Genomic DNA, 23,458 nt, shown 5'->3' with positions numbered 1-23,458 from the left:
TGGACATCACAGGCAAAACCCTTCCCACCATCAAGAACATCTTCAGGGAATGCTGCCATCGGAGGGCAACGTTGAGGATCCACACCACCCAGCACATGCTCAGTTCTCACTGCTGCCATCAGGAAAGAGGTGTCGGTGCCACAAGACTCGCACCATCAGGTTCAAGAACAGCTGCTCCCCCTCCACCATCAGACTCCTCAACAACAAACTCCATCAGGGACTCATTCAAGGAGTCTTACTTTATTTATTTTCTGTATTGCAGTTTGTTGCACTTATTCTTATTTACATTTCTCTCTTTTGTACATGTATCTTTTCTTGAGTACAGTTTTTTTGCATGACCAATAAGTATAAATACTGCCTGGCCTGCAGAAAAAAAGAATCTCAGGGTTTTGTAATGTCATCTATGTACTCTGACAATAAATCTGAACTTTGAACTTTTTTGAACTTTAGGTGTTTTTGTGCATGAATGAAAATATCAGTAGACAGGTATAATAAGATGACAAATTGCTTAATACAAGGGCAGGGGGGGGTTGTAATTTAAAAATAGAGACGTGTTATTATAATTGAACAAGACATGAGTGAAATCACACATGGAACACTGTGATCTGTTTTAGTCTCCACATTTAAGACAGGATATACTAGTACAGGAAGCAATACAGAAGAAATTCATTTGACTAATTTGAATCATAGAATTCTAAAGCATGGAAATGTCAATCAATTCAACTCTTCCATGATAACTAGTGGGCACTCTTTCATGTTAATCTCCCACCGGTCCAAAGCCTTTCATTCCCAAATAATTCAAGTACTCACCCTAAAAACATATCAAATGCTGTCAATGGTCCAACTCCAGGAACTCTTGGCCTCTGCATTCCATGCATTTTCGACTCAATGGTTGAAAAAGGAATCTCTCATTCCCTATACATCTCTTCCTCTTTAAAAATCTATGTTGTCTGCTTTTATCTACCTTTGATATGCAGAAAAGTTTATTGTAATCTATCCTACCTATTCTCCTCAATTTTATGCCATAATCACCACTTTTAACCTCCTCAACTCCCACAAGAACAGACCTAGTTTCTCCAGTCTCTCTTCATCCAAGGCCACATCTTGGTGAACCTCCTTTGCATCCATTCAAGCACCATCATATTCTTCCTACCTCATGGTGAGCAGAACTGCACGCATTACTCCAGCTGAGGTCTGATCAAGTTTAATAAAATTGGCGCATAACCTCCCTATTTTCGTAATCATTGTCTTGATTAATGAAGGCCAGTCATCCATGCCATCTTCATCACATTACCTACTTGTGTTAGCATCAATATATGGACGTACTCCTGGTCTTTTCATTCTTCAATATGCCCCAAGACCCTACCGTTCAAGGTCATGACCTCGATTCATTGGTGTACTGCCAAAGAGCATTCCTCATTTTTTCAGAAATAAATTCCATCTGCCATTTTTCAGCCCATTTCACCAACACACTAATATCGTTCTGAAGCCATCTTCCTTGCTATCAACAAATCTGCTATCCTCACATAATCCACAAATTTACTAATCTTGCCTTCCATGTTCAAATCATAGTCATTCACATTTCTTACAAACAGCAAGGATTTCAGCCGCAATTTTTGTGGAACTGCACTGATCTATTACCAAGGCGAATTTGGATCCAAATTGCCTGGATGCAATAGATTAATTGGATCCTAACCTTTTGAACTCATCAAAGACCTTACTAAGGCCCATCTAAATCACATGTAACACTTTGTGACCTCTTCAAATAACTCAAGCAAACTGGTCTAATTTCTGGGATGGGAGGGTTATTACAAAAGGCTAAAGTTGAAGTTGTATATCTTTAGAAGAAAGATATCAATAAGATTGAAAGAGTGCAGAGAAGATTTACTAGTATGTTGCCGAGACTTCAAGAAATGAGTTACATTGAAAGATTAAGCAGGTTAGGACTTTATTCCTTTGAGCATAAAAGAATGAGGAGAGATTTAATAGAGATATACAAAATTATGATGTGTATAGACAGTGTAAATGCAAGTAGGCTTTTTCCACTGAGGGTAGCCAAGATTCAAAACAGATGACATGGGTTAAGGGTGGAAGGGGAAAAGTTTACATGGAACATCAAGGGGAAAATTTTTCGCACATAGAGTGGTGGGGGGTGTGGAACAAGCTGCCAGCTGAAGTGGTAAATGCAGGCTCAATATCTACATTTAAGAAGAATTTGGACAGATACATGGATGGGAGGGATATGGAGGGCTATGGTGCAGGCATTTTAATAGTCTGGCATAGACTAGAAGGGCTGGTTTTCGATAGTTCTGTGATTGTTAAGAATGAGGAGTGATCTTATTGAAATATACAAGATCACAAAGAGGCATGACTAGGTAAATGTCGAGATGGTTTCCACTGGTCCAAGTCTTCAAAGAGAGGACAAAGTTACAAATTAAGGTGTTTTTTTTTTAAATTTTAAATTGAGCATGGATTTTTTTCCCCTCATAGTGAGAGGTAAATCTCTAGTTTTCTCTGTCGTAGAGGGTTGAAAAGCCAAAATTTATGGGCAATCAAGGGCTAGAGGACTGACAAAGAAATAAATTTGAGACTGGGGCAGAATGGATATGACCTTATTTGATAGCAGGACAAGCTTGGAGGTGGGGGTGCTAGGTGATCAGCCTTTACAGATATTTATGTTTTCATATATAATTTGTCTTACGTCATAACATAAACCATACATGTGGTTTTAAATTCTTGTAAGCCACATAGTCATGTTCTTCTACCTTCTACTTGTGATTCAGTGTTCTTAAAATCAATCCGTTTTTAAATCTACAGTCACAATACTTAACACCAATGTCTTTTTACCTGCTCCATTGAACTCAAGAGAATGCCAAAGATAAAATTGAAAGAAATTTAAGAGCATTTTGTTTTTCACTTAACATACAGGTGCTCCTCAACTTACCATGAGGTTACGTTCCAGAGAATCCATCCTAAGTCAAACCTGCCATTTTTAACAATTAAATTTTGAATACCTTTATTGCACACTGATAAAAACCATTAAATATACACAGCCGAAAGCACACTGCGCATGAAAAATGTTTGGATCATTGAACGAAAATTAATTGCTGGATCATCAGGACACTAAAGCAACAGGGTCATTAATTTCACTCTCTTTTGAAAATGCGAGAACAGCTCATAGAACGCACTGCGTCGTCGACACTTGTTGAAGGCGCTGGGGCATCGGCACTTGTTTAACAGGCAGTCTTGTTCAGGAAGATTTAAAATTTTTACTGGAGAGATGGTTTCTTTTTTCATTGTCAATAAAATGTGATTGCTACAGAGACTGCGAGCATGGTTGAGTCAACGTAGCAAGAGAGTCTCGCGAGATAGAAATGTACCACATTATCACGAGCATGGGAACAGATCGGAATTCAAAATTGAAAGTACAGATTCAAGCCATAATAACCTTGAAAAATCGCAAGTCGGACCATCACAAGTAGGGAAATACCTGCACGGTCACTTTTTGAAAGCAAAGCTAAATGAAGGGGAGAGCAAGACAACTGGTGGAGGAAGAACAAAAGGTTCAACTGATGAAAAAATGAACATTAAGAAAGGTCTGTAAAAAGGAGGCATACCCAGAGAGAAATGAATTGATCAGGATTAGGGATACTGTGGGCACAGGCCCAGATGGAAAGAGTTACCAGCAACTGAACAATACTCTCAATCTTGATTTTAAAATGAAGAAAACATCATGAACTCTCTCCATATGATCAAAGGTTGAGACCTGAGTAGCTAACTGTACAGTTATTTCATATTGATGTCCTTTCATCCCCTTTTAATGACGTTTGTTGAGGGAAAACTATTGCATGGAACATGAGAATAACTTTCTTCGATATTCCTGATGGCAGTTAGCTTTTGATTTGACATTGCACACCTTGAATTAATGTAGTGAGGGGGGAGAAAACTGACCAAACCTATCCCTCACCAATATTGATCATTGTATATTTCCAAGTTTATTGTCATCTGATTGCACAAATACAACCCGACGAAACAGCATTCTCTGGGAGTCCTTGGTGTAAAACACGACGTCCACGTGGGAAGCCAGCCTGGCATCACACTGGTCTTGAGAAAGCAGCTTCTGTTCTCAAGGACCACCCGGGTCATGCCCTGCTACCATCAGGTCCAAAAGCCTGAAGAGCACTCGGGAGCTCAAGGACAGCTTCTCAGAAAGTGGAAAAATTTTGGGAAGATCTAAACCAGATATTAAATAAAATCACAAAAAGCAATATACCAAAAAACCCAGAGATCTTCCTCCTAAGTAATATAAGAAATAAAGAATTTGGACTTGATTTGGATGGAGCACAAAAAAGATTTGCTATGATAGCCCTAGCTGTAGCAAAAAAATGTATTATGTCAACCTGGAAATTAGAAGACAACTTGAGAATACAACAATGGTATATAGAAATGAATAAATGTATTCCATTAGAAAAAATAACATATAATTTAAGAAATAACATCACAATATTTGAACAAATATGGGAGCCGTACATGAAACACAATAGAGAAATCCTACCATGGACTTCCACCACCTACAATGACAGAAGGAGAAGATAACGAAACGAACTGACTCAGTAAAATTTCTTGTTTATTTTTATTAAGTGACAACATTGTTTAACGGGTTTAATGTATCTTATAGATTGAACTTCAAATAAATGGGGAAGGGGGTGAGGGAGGGAGGGAAGGGAGGGGGGAAAAGGGGGAGAAAACAACACTGAATATATTTAAGAAGAAAAATGTCTGTATGTATCTTGGTCGATATGGTTTATAGTGTGAAAAATAAAAAAATTTTAAAAAAAGGACAGCCTTTCCCATACCTCGACAAGGGCTCAAGCCCGAAACGTGGCTGCACAAAGTTGCTCCGGCGCTGGGTTTTTATTTTTCCGAGTTGAGGCTTGGGGTGTGAAGTGGGGAACGGGAAGGGAAGCATCAGATCTAGCACCACCAGGCATGGGGAACAGTTTCTTTCAATGGACAGGAGGAACTGCTCACACTGACCATCTGAGACTCTCACTGGCAGACAACAAGTGGATGAAGTCCTTGTCCTGCATAGGTCTCATTTGCCTGTGGGTGTGTAAAGTCGAGTTGGGTGTCTGCATCGAGGGCTGGAAAAAGGCTGGTACAATGGGGATGACAATGAACTTGACTTGAAGCGCACACTTACCGGGTGTCCACTTGGCATACTTGGTCGCACATTCGCAGCTCTTCTTCTTGACCTCGGGGAACGGGTCGACGATGGTCCTCTGCAGGATCCTGACCATGTCGTCCAGGTAGGCAGCCAGCCGGCCGCCGCACAGCTCCACCACCAGCACGAGCAGCTCGACCAGGGCCAGGCGCAGCTCCTCGGCCGGCTCGGCCAGCTCGGGCAGGCCGAGGCGCTGCACGGCGGCCGGCAGCAGGTAGGGCAGCGCGTCGTGGGGCCGCGGCGCGGCGCGCAGCAGCTCGGCCACGGTGGCCACGGCGAACTCCCGGCAGCGCTCGGCCGGGTCGCTCAGGGCCCCGAGCAGAGGCCGCAGCACGGCGGCCAGCACGCGCTGGCGCACGCCGCTCGGCAGAGGCCGCTCCGCCGCCTCGGCCCGGATGCCCTCGAGCGCCCGCTGCCTCGCGCTCTTGCTCTCGCTGCCCAGGCAGTTGAGGTGGCGGCCGAGCGCCTGGCACACGGCGGCCGCCTGCTGCGCCTCGGCTTCCTGCTCCTCCACCGTGGCCTCCGCCATCTTACCCGTCGCCAGGGGCAACCGCGTCGCTTCCTGTTGACGGCTCTTTCAACAGACCAACTTTATTGACACCCCCCCCCCCCACCCCCGTCCAAGTTGGCGACGTGAAGGGTTCTGGGAACTTGCTCTATCGTCACGGTACAGGCCGTTCGGCCCTCAATCTTGTGCCGACCCTTAACAATTCTTCCTTTGATCGAATATGATTTATAAATCTGGCAGATTTATTACCCATCCCTAACCTTCATCTAGCCTTCTTGAAGTCCTTATGATGAAGGTGCAACCTTTTTGGCTGAGGAGTTCCCCACTGACTATGAGGGATCAGAAATATTTTGTCTACCCAAAGACATGGAGTGCCAACGGCTTCCCATTGCTGGAAAAATACAGAAGGGCTGGAAGAAATGGAACAGGTCTCGCAGGATGCACATTCGGTGTTTCGGCCATGAGCCCTTGTTCAAGGTAAGGGCAGGTGATTGAATTAAAAGGCTTGGGCAGGATGGAAGAAAGAGTGGGAAATGGGGGTGGGGGTGGTTTGGGAAACACTGGCCAACAGACAAAAGGTAATAATTGGACATGGATAGGAGGACAAGAGAGGAAAGATGAGAATTAAACATTGGAGGAAGGGAGCTCCCATTGTTCAGGGGGGATTCATAACCAGGGGTCGAGGACGTGCAATCTGGATGCAGGGCTTCACGACTCAACACCAGACAAAGCAACAGGAGGTTTCGGGCACATCGGAGGCAGTAACAGAGGAGGAGGTAGCGAGATATGCAGCCACTCAAATTGTCTGAAGGAAGTCTCCTTTGCTTATCTTTCTTGATCAACCTGATGAAATAGCGTTCTCCTGTCTCGGTTCATGCAGACAAACAATACATATAACCATTTACGGAGCGGAAACAGGCCATATTGGCCTTTTGAGTCCATTATATATATTGTTTCATAAATATGAGAGTCTCGGAAAGTTAGCAATTCCTTTGGTTGTTCAGCATTCTCACTGCCAATGGGAAGAAGCTGTTCTTCAGTATGGTGGTGCCACCTCTGATGTCCCTTATCGCTTTCCCAACAGGGGTAGCTAAACGATGCTGTGTGCAGGGTGGAAGGGGTCCTCAGTGGTTTTACACACCCTCTTCAGACAGCAATCCTGGTAGATCACGCCAATGGAGAGGGAGAGGACATACTTGTAGGATGAAAATGGGCTGCCCAGGTCCAACTGGAAAATATTCTGCACAAACAAACCTCCCCTCTAATTGCCTTTCATTTCACCCCTTGGTCAATGTTTTCTGAAGCATGAAGCCATCTTAAGCAGCAATTAATTCCACATCTTCATGACACTCTTTCCTTTAACTAGGGTTAAGGGAAAGAGTGTGGTACAGGTAGCAAAATATTCTGAGATAAATGCAGGTTGGAGAGCAAGTCATGAGGAGTAAACAAAAGAGATACGAAATAAGTTAAGCAAGCAAGAAAAAATTTGGCAGTTGCAGGGAAATGTGGGATCAACCATTTTGAAGGAAAGAGTAGAAGAGCACAATATTGTTCAAATGAAGGGAGAGATATGGAGCTGACTTCACGGCCAGATCAGTCATGATCTTACTGAACGGTGGAGCAGGCACAATGGGCCATGTGGCCAATTCCTGCTCCTATTTCTTGTGTAATTATGAAAAAGGAAATATATATTTTTAAAATTACAGCACTCCCAAAGCTGCTGTAATAGTGTGGACTAGGAGAGAGTGGAGAACAGCGTCAGCGCTTCCCTAAAGGTTCTACTGCCCAGTCCAACTGCTGACCTCTTTGTACAGACTTAAATGGCCTGTTAAAGGAGCCGTCAGTGTTTAATTTAAAAACTGGGGGTTGTGCGCCCAAGATGGCAGCACCTGTGTTCAGCAGCAGCCTCGAAGGGTTACAGGCTCTTGGGAAACAGGGTATCAGTGATGTGGAGAACAACCACCACCCCCTTCTCTCCCCCTCCCTTCCTAGCTGAGGAGAAGCAAGGGAGATGACTCCAAGGACAGTGGCCATGGTAGCAGACCAGCAAGGGGCTCTGTGGCTGAAGGACACACACAGGAGGCAGCTTGTGAATGAGGAACCCACACAGGTTGCAGGTTGCTGGCGCTTTGAACTCATTGGACTCATAGCAGGCTGCTGGAGACTGGCTCATGCAAATCAGGATTCGAGAGGGTGCTGTGGGTCAGAAGGGCTCTTGAAGGGCTTGGGAGCAGAAGGCTTCCTCATTACATTGGAGGATTGGACCAGAGCTCATGTTGTTCATGGTTTGAACTGAACTGGAATCTTGTGGGGCAGCAGGGGCTGCGGGACCGCTGGAGGTGAATCCATGGACACTCAGTGACTCTGAGGGGACTCTTTTTTGCTTCTCTTTCTCTGACTGAAATGTTAATGGTGAATCTCTGTCGGCCTTATGGCAGACTAAAGCCATTTTCATGTATTATGACATTTCTGTTTTATTACCTGATAAATAGTATCTATCTGAGGAAGGATCTGGGTGTCCTTTTATATGAAACACTGAAAGTTGGCATGCAGATATGAAAAGAAGTTAGAAAGGTATATGAATATTGAACTACATTCCCAGGATCTAAAGTATAAAACTGGGGAGGTCTTGCATTAAGGAAAGAGTTAGCAAGTTGGTATTCTACTCATTGAAGCTTTGAGGAGCTAAAGGTTATGGAGAACAGGAAAAAGGGTAGATCTGAGTCGGGGTCAGATCAGCCATGGTCTTATTAAATGATGGAGCAGGCTCAATGGACCAGATAGCCTACTCCGCTCTTATTTCTTGTGAATGAAAGGTAATCTTGTTGAAATATACATGATTCTGAAGAAGCATGACAAGATTAATTCTGATATTTCTTCTCATGGGAGAAACTAAAACTGGGGGTTGAGGGGGAGACAGTTTCAGAATAAGGAGTCATCCATTTAAGATCAGGAAGATAAATCTCCTGTCTCTGAGGATCATGATTCTGTGCAATTCTCCATGGATAGTTTTGGAAACCAGGTCTTTGAATACATTCAAGACCAGTTTAGACAGATTTTTGGAGTAAAGGGGTGCCGAGTCTTAAAGTCACACAGCATGAAACAGGTCCTTCAGCCCAACTCATCCATGCCAATCAACCTGGCTTTCTGAGCTAGTCCCATCTACCTGCATTTGGACCATGTCCATCCTGTCCATTTATCTGTCCAAATGTCTTTCAAACTTTGAAATTGTACCCACTTCTAGAGTTTCCTCCAGCAGCTTGTTTCAGATACAGAGTACTCTCTGGGTGAAAGTGTCCTTCTTGAACTCTCCCTTTTTAAATTGAATCTTTGTCTTCTAGTTCTAGATTCAGCTATCATGGGAGAAAGACGAGAAGCATTCACTTTATCTGATTTTATAAACCACTCAATCTCTTATGTTCTTGGGAATAAAGACCCAGCCCATCTAACTCTTGCACTAGCTCAAGCCCTCTATTCCTGGCAACATCCTTGTGAATTTTCTTTGTGCCCCTTCCAACTTATTGATGTCCTGCCCAGAATTGGCAGGAAAGTAGAACTGCTGCCAAATTTGGATCAGCCCTCGAACAGCAGGGCAGACTCAACAGACCTTATGACCAACTTATTATTTGTTATTATCTCGTTCAACAAATTCCAAACTTTTTAAATGGTCAGATTTGATATTTGGATTTATTCTGGATTTATCGATGAATGGAAGAAATGATCAGGATTCATCCATGAATGGAAGAAGCTATTTTTAGTTAACCCACCATAAATGTACCTCTTTCTTTTTGATCTTCATTTTTATATCGAATGTAGCTGCTATCTTTTCAAATTTCCTGAATGGTGCAAGCTCTCAGATTTGGCAACATCTCTTCAATTCTAGCAGTATTCTCAAATTACAATAGAGGTATATTTTACTTATTTTGATGTATTGTCCAAAGTATTTCATTCACAACTTCAAAAACTTGTGGCCATGATAATGTTAACCTGTTGTTTTTACCTTTTAAAAATATTGGTTGATATTCCATGTATTTCTAAAACATATCGTATTTAAAATCATGAACGACCAGATGGCTTACAATGCCGGTAATGTAGAAAACATTTGAATGAGGATTTGACAGGTGTCCACAAGGTCAATGTCTCTGACACCCTGTTTCAAGTCTATTGGGCATGTGGAATTGTGCTTTATTTTAACATCTTTAGGGTATGACACTAGCCTCCGAGTCTGTAGGTCATGGGTTCACACCCCACTTGCAGAGACTTAAACACAAAAATCTTGGCGCAGTGTTGAGCGAGTCTCAGAGCATTAGAAAGTCATTGAAGGTGAAAGGGCACAGGGAAATAACAAAGGAATGCTGATCTGGAATGTCAACTTGGTCTCATCTTTATACCACTCCCTACTTAGGGTAGGCAAGGGTTAGAATTTAGACTGGCAAAGGCAACTGATCACCCAAAGGGTAAAAGGGTCATTGGATCTTACAAAGAGCCCAACAACTGCAATTCTTCCGTGCTAGATCCTGCACCATAATAAAACTGTGAAGTTAAAAATCAAATGCTTGAAGTTAACCAAAAATGTTTAATGAAGGCTTCTTGTGAAAATGAACCATTTGTAACAGCTGGCCTACGAAGAGCAGGAAAAAATGGTTGAAGGTAAAGGGAGAACAACAAGTGTAAGAAAGATGGAAGGGGTCAGAGGATAACCTCAAATACAAGAAGAATGCTGGGCATGCACAGCTGGCATTGTTCTCATTAAAGAAACATGTCTGAGAACAGAAGATGGACAAGAGCTTGACCTTGGAGCATATTTCCTGACAAGAAGCATTGCAATCTTGGCAGAAGGGTGACATTAAGAGATGGCATAACAGCTATCAAAATGTTTGAAGCCACAGAGATAGAGCTGCTTGAAGCAATTTCAATAAAAGCTAGGCATAAAAGATCAAAGTAACAAGAAGTGCTATTAAATGGCAGCTTGGTTCAACAGTTCAAGAGTCGGTCTGTTTACACAGGCACAGGAGACTGTGGGAAGTCATAATCACCAGGGATATTAATACCCTTACAATGATGAAGAGATATGGGCCCACTAAAAGGGATGAGCAAAAGGTTGCAACCTTTGTGTTTCACAATGCAACGTTAATTAAGTTAAATTTATAGTGATGCGACTTGGATACAGCGAAATTTGATCTTCAATAATCACTAATGTTAAATTTTTAAGATTGAGAATAAAATGATATGCCAGTGATAATTACTCCACCAGCAGTCCGGATTGGAATCTGAGAAGTTTGTATGTTCTTCCTGTGTTGTGTGATTTTCCTCCAGGATTTTTCTCCCACGTTCCAAAGACAAAATAGGATTGAGAGGTCGATTGGTCACGTGGATGTATTTGGGTGGCACAGACTTGTGGGCTGAAAGGGCCTGTTACCATGCGGTATCTCCCATTAAAGTTAATCTTGTTTAAAATTTAAAGCTTTGGAGCAATGGAGAGAATCAAATGGGGGCCTGAATTGAAAGAGATGGAAAAGGAATGGGGGAAAATCATAGTGTTTTTGAGGAGATGGAAACATCTGTAGCACATAAAGCTAAATCAAACTGAATGGTCATTGTGTTCAATATACGTTATTGAGAATTAGCATGGATGTTACAGTGATTTGCTCATTGGTATCTCAAACCTTTGCCCTATTCCTTTTGATTTAATAAATGATACCTTTTTTTTGGATTAAGATCAAAATAGTAAAACCCTCTATCTGGTTTTCAAGATTTAGAATTCTTCTATTGTCATGTATTAAAAACTATGCAATATGACACGGAATTTGCTTTAGTCTGCTATAAAGCAGACAGATTTGCCATTGGTTGAAATTGAAGCACCTCTCAGTCAGAGAGTCACTGAATGTCCGTGGATTCACTTCCAGTGCTGCCACAGCCCCTGCAGCCACACAAGTGTCCTGTGCAAACCATCAGCAGCCCGAGCTCCAGATCCAAACCTTTGACATGATCAGGAATCCGTCAGCACCCTCTCACGTCCCGTTTCAATACTTGGTAACCCCCTACAGCCAGTCTCCAGCAGTCTGTCGCCTGGTGTGAATCCCTTGACCACAGTCACCAGCAGCTTATGCAAATTCCTCACTTTGAGTCATCAGCTGCCTGCTGCCTGTGTGTTCTTCAGCTGCAGAACCCCTCACTGGTTCAAACGGGAGGTTGGCAGGGCTGGGGGGGGGGGGGGGGTATTCTCCCTATTTTCTGGTGCCCTGTGCCAGTCCTCTGCTTCCCTGGAGTCTGCAATCCCTGTGGCTTCTGCTGAGAATAGGCACTGCCATCTTGTGTGCAGACCCCATGGTTGGTTGAAAGCCTGTATGGAGCTGACAGCAGTCGGACTGGGTGGTCTCCACACACTGCTTTCTGCAGTTTTTACAAGTCACTTACATTTCCACATCTTCTAGTCTTCCCTGAACACCCAATGAACAATAAAGTATTTTTGAAATATAGCCATGGTGGTGTCAAGGTGTACAAAGTACACCAATTTCCAACAACTTTAGCTCAATGATCTTCCATTCACAGGAAAATGATAATAACTGACCTGGGTCATCTTTTTTGTGATGCATTTATTTTAGCAAGAGCATGATGTGTAAGTCCTCTAAATGAGCCAATCTCAAATCCTTTTCTTTGGCTATGCCCTTTCCCTCCCCCACCCCACGGATTCTGCTCAAAGTTTCTGGCCCTCTTCCTTGTGAAGCAGTCAAGATTTGGTTTCTTCCATATTTTTCTCCTAACGACTACATAAAAAATATTTATGTTATGTGAGATGAAAAGAAAAGAAGGCTTCTACTTAAATGTGCTGCTCTGTACTTCAGAATAATACCAATGGGATCTTTTATGCCTACTTGTAAAGTTCAACATGATATGCAATAGACTCCCTGAGAGTTGAGCACAAAGGTCGAGGAAGATGTATGAGTGAGGTCTTTGAAGCAGCAAGGGCAGTAATGGACTGACTTCAGTCTGAAATTTTAACCCTCTCCCAACTTTGGACAGGACTCCTGAAGAAAGGCTTAGGCCCGAAAAGTTGACTGCTTTTTACTTTCTATGAATGCGAGGAGGGACAGACAGAGAAAATGTAGGTCGGCTTTTCCCACTGAGAGTAGGTGAGATACAAACCAGAGAACATGGGTTAAGGGTGAAAGGGGAAAAGTTTTGGAGGAACATAAAGGAAAACTTCTTCACAAAGAGAGTGGTGGGGATGTGGAACAAGCTGCCAGCTAAGTGGTAAATGCGGGCTCAATTTTAACATTTAAGAAGAATTTAGACAGGTTCATGGATGAGAGGGATATGGAGGGCTATGGACTGGGTGAAGGTCAGGGGGACTTGGCAAAAAAGTGGTTCAGCACAGACTAGAAGGGCTGAAGAGGCCTGTTTCTGTGCTGTAATGTTCTAGGGTTCTATTGTCAGCCAAGGATAATTTATTTGGGCTCAAATGTGAAGTAAGACATTCTTTAACTCTGGGGAAAAAAAATGGATATTTATTGCAAATTTCATGTGGACCTTGAATTGCTGCAACTATCTTTGTCATATAAACTACACTACTGTTAGAGCAGGACTAGAATCATGGAGTCAAGACCAAGTCAGGGTTGCAGGTGACCTTTTTTTTTTAACCAATAAATTGCTTTGAGATTTCCAATCCACCACCAGCAAAGTGACGTCTTCTGTTATTTCCCTCTGTCCAATTGATCAGGGCGTTCAACCTTCCTGCATTATGAAACATTCCTCCTCGCTCTTAAGTACATCACCAAATTTTTGTGTCATCTGCAACCTCCTTTATTGTGCCCCCTTTGTTAAAGTGTAAAGCATTAATGCAATACATTGGGGTCAAGGAAATGAGCCTTGGGGAATCTGACAGTAACAAACTTCCAGCTAAAAAATCATTGGCTAATCATTATCCTTTGTTTCCTACCACAGAAGCATTTCAGATCCAATTTGTCGCTTTCCCCTGACAGAAGTGAAAAATGGTTTGAGTGTGGTCTTGCACAATATGGCAATGAAAAGCATATCAGGGCTCTGAAGCAAATTAACAAGGACACATTGAATATGATGAACAGCATTTATATCGAACCAGCATTTACTTGACAAAAGGATAATGTGTTTCCTCATTTGAGTCTTAAAATATCAAAAAGGCAGATGCCTTGATCAGCACCACCTTATGCTAAAGTTTAAAACGATATAATTTATGATTCTAGACTTTGTCAGATGGAAAATTCAATGACAAGGCACTTATTTTAAATTGGGCTAAAGGCTATAACAACATGTGTGGAGTTTTTAAGTAAAATAAAATCTTTAAATAGAAATGGAAAGTTTTATTAGTTTAATTAGTTTTAAAACAATAAATATGTATCCTGTTGCTACTTTGTGACTCATAACTTTACAGTCCAATGCTAAAAGTTTAATCTGGCTTTAACTGTGATCATTTATTTTAGTTTCACTCCCCACTTTTTATTCATGCTCCCACTTTCATGGCTAGATTCCTCAATCAGGAGTTCTTTGTATTCTGCTCTCCTGGCCCACAATCAAGATTAGGGTTTCATAGTCCGTCATCTGGTCCAGTGCCACCATTAATGCTCCTCACTTGACTGTTTGGAGTTGCATTTGAACGAAGCAGAACCAATTCATCCCAAGCCAGTTTTCAGTCTTTCTCGCAGATGGGTCACTTGAGACCGGGAGAAAAAATATGACTGTATTGAGGAATCCCCAAGTGTCAATATTGGTGAATTATTGTACACCTAATGGAAAGCATTGCTGGTAAATGGAATAAAACAAGGATCCCTTCAAACCGCTGGACTTCCTTCCACTGGCACATTGGTCAATGAATCAAAGATTACATTTTCCTTCTTCTTTCTGTTTATGAAGGCTCTGATATTCAGGCTTAATGTCTTGTTGTGTCATGTCCAAGTGGTCTATATTCATATATAAGCCGAGATAATGACTATAAATGGCCTATTCATCTCTGAGGAACATCATGGCCAAGTCTTTACAAACCTATGCTAAGTTTCTGCCAGAGTGCTAAATGATCCATGACCTGGTTATATGCTAAAAGTCACTGAAAAATGGCCCCATGTCATAGTTTTGAATAAAGAACGATACATCACATTCCTTCATTTAATACTTCGGCCTTCTGACTTCTTTTGCCTAAGCTCTGTAGTTGTCTTAAATTTCACACCGAATTCCTTCTCCAGTCCCCCAACATTATCTTCAAAGTCTTTCGCCCTTTGTGCAGGCGCAGTATTATCCATTCCATTAGTGGGGGACTTGTCTTCAAATGTCCAATTGCTCAAATTTCTGCACTAAACCTCTCTGCACTTCTTTTACCTTCAAAATGTTTCTTTTTAAAACGTAGTTCTTGCTCAGAAAGGTTTTGGTCAGCATTAATTTCTATTTTGTGACAACATTTTAGAACCATAGAACACTGCACAGAGGCTCTTCAGCCCATTTTGTCCATGCTGAACTATTATTTCTCCTAGTCCCATTGATCTGCACCTGAACCATAACCCTCCATACATCTCCCACCCATGCTCCTATCCAATTTTCTCTTAAATTTTGAAATCAAACTCACATCTACCACTTCATTCCATACTCTCCCAATGTTCCCTTAAACATGTCTTGTCTCACCCAACCTCAATGGAAAAAGTCTGCTTTCATACTCCTCAAAATAATGTATAACTCTGTCAAATTCTTCAACATTCCAGGGAATAAAGACCTAACCTATTCAACCTTTCCCTATAACTCATCTCTTTGTCCTGGCAAAATTCTTGCTGATCTTTTCTGCAGTCTTTCAAACTCTTTTCTTTCCTGTAGGCAGGTGTCCAAAAATACACACAAGACTCCAAATTAGCTGGACAAAATAGAGATGACTGGATGAGTTAACCTGGACCTTCAGCACACCGCATCCATTTCCTGTACCTCATCTCTGCCCCCCCCCCTCTTCTCTGGGCAGAACAAGGATAGAAATAGACCCACCCTTCCCATTCCAGCTGCTTTACAAAAACTCTCCTTGTCTTCCTTTCAGTTAAAAAAAAACACTGGTACATTCCAGGGGAGAGCAGAGATACAATGCTCCCCCTTAAGGTTCTACTGCCCTACTGACAGCTCCATGCAGACTTTGAAGGGCATGTGAAATAAGCTAAAAGTGATTTATTTTTAAATTCTGCGACCGCAGAATGGTGGCACTTGTGCTGGCAGTCATCTTGAGGGAATGCTGACTCTGGGGAAGCAGAGGTCTCTTGCAGGGCATCATAAAATGGGGAGAATATCCCTGTTCGAAAGGGATAGGCAGAGGAGGCAACCATATGGGATGGTAACCAAGGCAGCGGACCAGTGAGGGGTTCTGCGGCTGGCAGGTTGTTTTTTTTTTGTTTTTTTTTTTATTTTTTTTATTCTTCACACCATAAACCACATTAACCATGATACATACTTTTTCCTTGGCTGGCAGGTTGTTGGTGTCTCAAGGAGGGGAACCCTGCAGGCTGCAGATGACTTGCAGTCCAAGGATTCACACCAGGAGGAAAGCCCAAGACTGTCTAAAGAAGTTCCAGGTATCAGAACTGGGATGGATGTGGGAGCTGCCTCAGCCACTGAAGGCTCCCCAATTGTGTCGGAGGTTCAGACCTTGAGCTTGGGTTAAGAATGGTTTGAACTGAACTCTGTGTGGATGCAGAGGCTGTGGGAGCACTGAACGTGAATCCACGGATCCTCATTGACACTGAAGGAACTCTCTTTTACTTCTCTATCTCTGTCTATGAGGAGCGCCAGGCAATATCTGATGATGGCAAATCTTTTTTTGACTTATGGCATTCTAAATACCATCTCGTGTTACATCTCTTTTTATTTCATAACAAAGAATCTTGACATTTCTGACCCGAAATGTTGCCTCTGCTTCTCTTCCCTCAGAAGCTGCCTGACCTGCTGAGTCTTTCCGGCATTGTTTTTATGTTAGATACCCAGCATTTACAGTTGATTTAAATTTCATTTGCAAGTGCACTGTTGATTTGTTATGCTCTTTATTTTTATGCGGCACAGTTAGCGTAGCCGTTAGTACAAATTGTTACAGTGCCAGCAATCAGAAGCAGGATTAAAATTCCGTGCGGTCTGTAAGGAGTTTGTACATTCTCCCCGAGGATTCTGGTTTCCTCCCACTGCTCAAAACATACCGGGTCAACTGGGTGTCATTGGGAGGGGGCATGGGCCGAAAGGGCCTATTACCATGCTGTATGTCTAAATTCTAAAAAAATTTTGGAGAGATTACTCTTTTTCAACTAGGAGAAGTTGTGTTTTATTTTTGCTCCTTTAAATGGATTTGGCTTCATATGTAAATGAACATTGTTTATTGTTTGCTGTTCGACATCAGTCTGGTGCTGCCTCCAGGGTATGGCAGGGTTATCAGAACTCTCCAGCTTTCTCTGAGGTTTGATGTTTAGTTTTATCTGTAGATTCTGTAAAATGTATCTCTTCTATCAGTCAAATCTTCATAGCAAATCAAAAAATTAGCTATATCTCCAAAACTTCGTGTGGACAATGAAACTACTGATCAATAATTCAAAAATTGAACTCCTATAGATCCAAACAAAATATCCCAACTTTGATTGGAGAAACAAGATAAAGATGGATTTTGAAATGGGAAGTATTAAATGAAGAGGTGCAATGCAGATTGGACATTAGGAATTCCATGCCATTTCGGAGAGGTCCTCCTAGGTTGTAAGGACTTTCACCCTTCATATTTTTGAGTCTATTTAGCAGTTAGATGTTGTCATTGACGATTAATGATCCATAAACTAGTCCCCATTTTTGAAGGTTTTTCCCTTTCATTATGTCTTGGATCCACACAGTTCCAACTAGGTAAAAGTGTTGCTTTATTATTTTTAGACAGTCACATTAATTTGTACCTTTATGATGTGTAAATGACTCATAACATATAATAGCAATCATTTCATTCCCTTGTGCCCCGTCGGAAAACATTATGTACCAGCCAAATCCCTATTTTGGTGATATTCCTTGCGGAAGGAAGTTTGGCCAGTCGATTGGGAGAACTGCCAGCCATTCAACTAAAGCAAGGGATCCTTAAAGAAGGCCTGGGGAAATAAAAACCAGACAAGAACTGGATTCAATGACTCCCCAAAGAAGACAATGGTGTTGCAGCCAAAATGGTTTTTCTCTGAGTCGGTCTTGAGCTCACAATCTATCTCCCATAGATTAGTGACATCAGCAAAACTGAATCAACATGTGATCAATCTGTCAGATGGATCAAGGAGTAAGTCAATTCTTATGTATGCTGTGTATATTTTTATATTATCAATCATCAGACCAAAGCCTGTTCCTTCTTAGATCAGATTCCATTACTTGAAATTGTCTTTCATCTGCCAGTCAGAGAAAGAGAAGCCTCAAAGTCACTGAATGTCCATGGATTCGCCCACAGCCTCTACAGGAGTTCAACTGGAGTTCAGTTCAAACTACTGGTATCCGGAGCCCAGATCCGAACCTTGGATGCAATGAGGAAGCCTTCTGTGTTTAAAGCCTTTTGGGAGCCTTTCTTGCCCTCAGCATCCTCATGAACCCTGCTTCCAATACCTCGTTCTCATGAGCTAGTCTCCTGCAGTCTGGCGTGAGTCCTTTGACCTCAAGTCGCCCACAGCCTTTGAAGGTTCCTCTCCACAATGGCTTGCAGCCTGTGTGTGTCTTTTTGCTGCAGAGCCCCTCACTGGTCCATTGGTCCACCCCCCTGGTTACTGTCCTTCTCTCGCTTTTCTACACCCTTTCCATTGTACCGATATCCTTCATATACTTGGGTGACCAGAACTGCTAACAAATACTCTAAATTTGGTATCACCAGTGTCTTCCACAGCTGTAACATAATGTTCTAACTCTTGTACTCTAATCGAAATTGATAGAAGTTTACAAAATTATGAGAGGCATTGATTGGGGAAAGGATTGTTATCCAGGGCAACACCTCACTTACCAGGGCATGTGCCTTTAGGGTGGGGGGGGGTGTATTTGGAATACAGAGGTAGATGCCTGGAATGGGCTGTCTGGAGTAGTGCTGGAAGCTGATACAACGGTAGTATTCATGAGGCTTCTAGATAGATGTATCATGTGCAAGCAGCAGAGTTTTAATTTACTTTGGGCATCATATTTAGCACAGACATTATGGGCTGAAGGACCTGTTCCTGTGCTATTCTATGTTCTAAAACCTCCTATTTGCTGTGATTGATTATATGATGCCCTCTTTCAGACTTATCAGGTGGCTGTTGACTGAAAGTAAAACCCAGTTTAAATATTTTTTGAAAGTTCATCATTTTCTGTGACATGGCTGACAGAAAGAACAGGCATGAAAGAAAACAATGTTTATATTTTGTGTAAGTGGTGTTCTTCAGTGTGCAGTATTGATTCCGTGAACAAAATGGTCAAAACAGAGGGTGGGAAACTTGATTCCAAAGCTAAGCAATGTCACATTCTTTTCATAGTCCTGGATGTTGAAATCAACTTGGAGTAAGGATCTATGGAGCTATGGGTTGTGTTCTCTAAATTTGTCGGAACAATTTATTTTCTCATGCTACACAGCTTACTCTAACAAGAAATGGAAATGATTTAGAAGAGAAATTATTGGAATGGCAATTTGTGGGTAATCATGTGGACTAACACTGTATTACATCATAGTTGTGGTCATTTTACACTTTAAAGCCATTGCAAGAACCTGTAAATAATTAGTCGAAATTTGTTTGTTGTATTAGGCCATAGACACACAGCAGCAGCACTAAATGAAAGGGTATGTGCAGCCAAACTCTGGAATAACCTCATTGGATCTTTCTACATCTCCACTTCCTTCCTGTTACCATGATTGGGATTTTTCTCTAATATCTCCTGAGGCTCAGTATCAAACTATGCTCGATGACTGTGAATTTTAATTTAATTTTTAAACTTAGACATACAGCACGTTACCAGGCCCTTTCACCCCATGAGCCCATGCTGCCCAATTACAGGTGCTCCCCGATATACAAGCATGTTCCGTTCTGGATGACTGGTTGTATCTCGGAATGGACGTATGTAGGAATTGTCCACTTCCCTTGTTAGTAGGCGTACCAGGGTCCATAGGTTGGGCACGGCCATCTTGGTTCCTGTGCACACATGCGAGTCTTTGGTAGACACATGTGCGGTGGATTTGCGTATTGGAGTTCGGTTGGCCCATGCGCAAGAGTTGAGTGCCCCAATAATATTGAATTTGTGCCTTTAACTTGGGTCCTTTGACTGCAAGTCGCCAACAGCCCTCAGCCTGTTAGAGTCTGTCAGCCTCTGAGCCTCTCGCTGGTCTGCTGCCATGGTCACCATCCTGTAGGGTCATCTCCTATGTTTCTCCTTCTCAGCGAGTCAGGTGGATGGGGATGCTCTCCCCGTTTTGGGTACCCTGTGCAAACATTAAACTGGTTCGTGTGTTTCTGGGTGTAAATGGAATATTGACTAGTGCATGAAGCAAAACAATAATTGTTTTTTTGGTAAGATTGGAAGATTATAATATCCTTGAATAATGGCTTGAATATCCTCATCCAGAATCGTACAATGGCATACACCCAAATCCTCATTTCTCCATTAGCTGAAAGGACACAAAATATTCCAGTAAACAACACTTCTGACAATGTAGTACTCCCCAAACTGAAATGAAGTACAAACATAGATGATAAATTCTGGTCCACGAGGAATAAAGAAATGGGAGAACAGCCAAAATGAATTGAATTTTAAACTTAGCCACATTCATTTTGCCATTTCATGCACGTTTCTTATTAACTTTTTTATTAATGAAATTTTCTCCCTCTTGATGTCACTGGCAAGGTCAGCATTTATTGTCTGTTCTTAATTGCTCTTGAGAGGATGATGGTGAGCCACTTTCTTGAACCATTGCAATTGCCTGACTCATCACAGCCTGTCCTCTGGATAGTTTATTTCCACACTCCACTCTTGATCCTTTAACAAAATTTTCAATCTATGCCAGTATATTATCCCAACTCCACGTGATCTACATTGATGTGTGGGACCTTGTTGAATGACTTATTAAAAAATATAAATACACTACATCCACTAGTTTCCACTTTCTCTTCTGCTAGTCATGCTCTTGATGAATTCCAGCAGATAATTAAATCCATTTTTCCATTCTGATTCTGTTCTATTGTACAGTATCATTTTTTAAAAAGATTTTCTGTTATTTGACCTTTGGTTAGATCTTTGGTTAGATACTTGCCAAGTAGACTGTGAACTGACATGGGTTGGGTGGGCAGTATGGTCTCCTTCTGTGCAATGCATATAGAACTATATAAACCAATCACAAGCAAACATTAGGTGAGTATGCTAGATGTGCCATCAAGTGACCACAGTGGCAGAGCAGTGAGGGATTCTACAGCTGAAGAACACACAGGCTGTTGGCGACTCAAGGTGAGGAGCCCACTCAAGCTACAGGCCACTGCCAACTGTGGTCGAGGAATTCACATCAGGTGGCGGACTGCTGGATATTGGCTTGAGACTAGCTGAAGGGTACCAGGTATTAGAACCAGGATGCAAGAGGGTGCCGAGGGCGCTAAAGATTTCCTGATCGTGTTGGAGATTTGGAACTAGATCTCTAGCTGCTGATGGTCGGGTCTGGACTCTGTGTAGCTGTGGGGTCTGCAGCAACACCCGAGGTGAATCCACAGACACTCAGTGTCTTTTGCTTCTCTTTCTCTGACTGTAAGAGGGCTTTAGGCAATTTCTGCCAATGGTAAATCTGTCTGCCTTATGGCAAACTAAAACAAATTCCATGTAATATTGCACTGTTTTTATTACCTGACAATAAAGGAATCTTGAATTAATTAATTTTGATGTTACTGATTTTGACCTTGTATTTTTAAGTGCAATTGCAACAGAACAGGTACAGTGAAAATAGGTCCTTTAGCCCATCATCTCTACTTTCTTAGGAGTCTGAGAAGATCTGGGATACCACAAAAGTCTCTTGCCTTTTTCTAGAGATGTACCGTAGAGAGCAGTCTGACTGGTTGAATCACTATGTGGTATGGAGTTGCCAATGTACAAGACAGGAAAAGGCTACAGAGAATTGTGAACTCTTTCAGCACCATTAAGGATCCTCTCCACCTCGGCCATGCTCACTTCTCATGTTACCATCAAGAAGGAGGTACTGGAGCTTGAAGACAAACATTCAATGGTACAAAAACAGTTTATTCCCCTCCACCTTCAGATTTCTGAATGGACAATGAACCACAGACACTACCTCACTTTTTTCTCTACTTTTGCACTAATTTGATCTTTTAAAATAGCGTATTTACAGAAATGTAATTTATCAGAATATTTGCACCTGTAATGCACAATAATGCTACTGCAAAACAACAAATTTTGTTACGTTCATGACAATAAATTGTGATTCTGGCCACGATGTCAATCAAAACTGATGCCATCTGCAATCTACTTTAATGTTTTAGATGGTAATCACCTGCCAGTAGAAGGTTAAATGTTAGGTGTGCCAAAGTAATAGTATGTACCAAAAACACAGCTAACATTCAAGACATGTTGATTGATGAAGGGAGTGAAAAGGTCTGGAGCATTATAGAGATGTTATCAAAAAGAAATGGATCTGAAACAAATTGAGTTGCTCCCACCGATTGTATTTCTAGAGGTATCAGATCAGCTCCCAGCTTACAGCCTCCTCTCTCCATCCACCACATTCTCTGCACCGTGCCTTTCCACTAGGAACTGAAAAAGGAGATTTTTTTGCCACCCATTTGAACTCATCAGGCATTTCCCAGCCTTTTTATGATAATTGAACACAAAATTAACTGCTGTTTTAATATTCGTGATTTTTCTCATGTATTTGAGATTAACTTGCAATTCCTGGAGAATGCAGGAAAATTTTGGAGGACTGGTAATGTTATTGACACAATAATAAGGGAGGATTGATTATGTTGACACAAGAACAAAGGAGCTATATGGAAGGTTGGGACGCTATCTGCCAAAAAGGGCCATGGAGCTAGTTATTTTTTATTTAAAGTATTTCATGTTCTGGATCCTAGACAAAAGAAATTGAGTAGGATAGGTTGTTCACATTCGATTGCTTAATTTCGGGAGGATGGAGACCATTTACAGTCAATTATTTGGCTGCCAGATTTCCTGTCTTGCAACCGTGAGTTTATTTCAAAAGTACTTAATTGGATGTGAAGAAGGCATCAGGTCACTCAGAGATCTCTCTCTCTCTGAACACGCTATGCTTCCGGCTCTGCTGAGGTTTGTTTTGCAACAAAATATGTATTCGTTCTATTTTAGATTTCTAACATCCGGCAACACGCCTGGATTTCCGTAGCAGTAAATCTCTTAAGCGTTTGCAACACCATCTTGCATTCCCAGCATTTTGCGAAGCATCTGCAGGAAAGCGCAGCCTTAGCTTTGATTGACATTGGCAGCGACAGCTGGGCGCGCATGCGCACCGGCGTAAACGCTGGCCCAGGCTGAAACCGCTCGGGGCCGGGGCCGGGCCAAGCGCGCGTGCGCCGCCACGCTCACTCCCTCTCTCGAGCCCGCCCCTCCCCCTTTAAATGGTGCCGGCCGTCGCGCATGCGGAGGAGGGGGGAGAGGGAGCGTCTTCGCGCGTCCTCGGGCGAGCTGCGGCCAGCCCCCGAGGTGGGTGCGCGGAGCAGCCGAAGGAGGGGCTGCGGTGGCGGGAGGGA

General features: G+C 42.2%; 2 protein-coding genes across 6 annotated transcripts in view; one reads left to right on the top strand and one right to left on the bottom strand.

The window, feature by feature from the left end:
• The window catches only part of LOC138746988 (dynein axonemal assembly factor 5-like), a 93,238-nt gene extending 87,443 nt beyond the window's left edge, over positions 1-5,795 (bottom strand). The window contains exon 1 of the mRNA XM_069905792.1: positions 5,204-5,795. Within this exon, the coding sequence (XP_069761893.1) occupies positions 5,204-5,753 (550 nt within the window). The 5' untranslated portion in view covers positions 5,754-5,795. The remainder of the gene's footprint in view (positions 1-5,203) is intronic.
• A 39-nt stretch (positions 5,796-5,834) lies between these two features.
• Positions 5,835-23,458, top strand: part of prkar1b (protein kinase, cAMP-dependent, regulatory, type I, beta) — a 92,850-nt gene continuing 75,226 nt past the window's right edge. Inside the window, exons 1-2 of one of the 5 annotated variants that reach the window (XM_069905795.1) lie at positions 5,835-6,209; positions 16,201-16,303. In XM_069905795.1, the coding sequence (XP_069761896.1) occupies positions 6,019-6,209; positions 16,201-16,303 (294 nt within the window). In that variant the 5' untranslated portion in view covers positions 5,835-6,018. Of the gene's footprint in view, positions 6,210-16,200; positions 16,304-22,829; positions 22,918-23,303; positions 23,412-23,458 lie in introns of those variants that run through there. The other 4 variants (XM_069905794.1, XM_069905796.1, XM_069905798.1 and 1 more) reach the window with 4 other exon arrangements.

This window comes from Narcine bancroftii, chromosome 12 (assembly GCF_036971445.1).
Source record: "Narcine bancroftii isolate sNarBan1 chromosome 12, sNarBan1.hap1, whole genome shotgun sequence".
Taxonomy (NCBI): domain Eukaryota; kingdom Metazoa; phylum Chordata; class Chondrichthyes; order Torpediniformes; family Narcinidae; genus Narcine; species Narcine bancroftii.
This window is presented reverse-complemented; position numbering and strand designations above follow the sequence as displayed.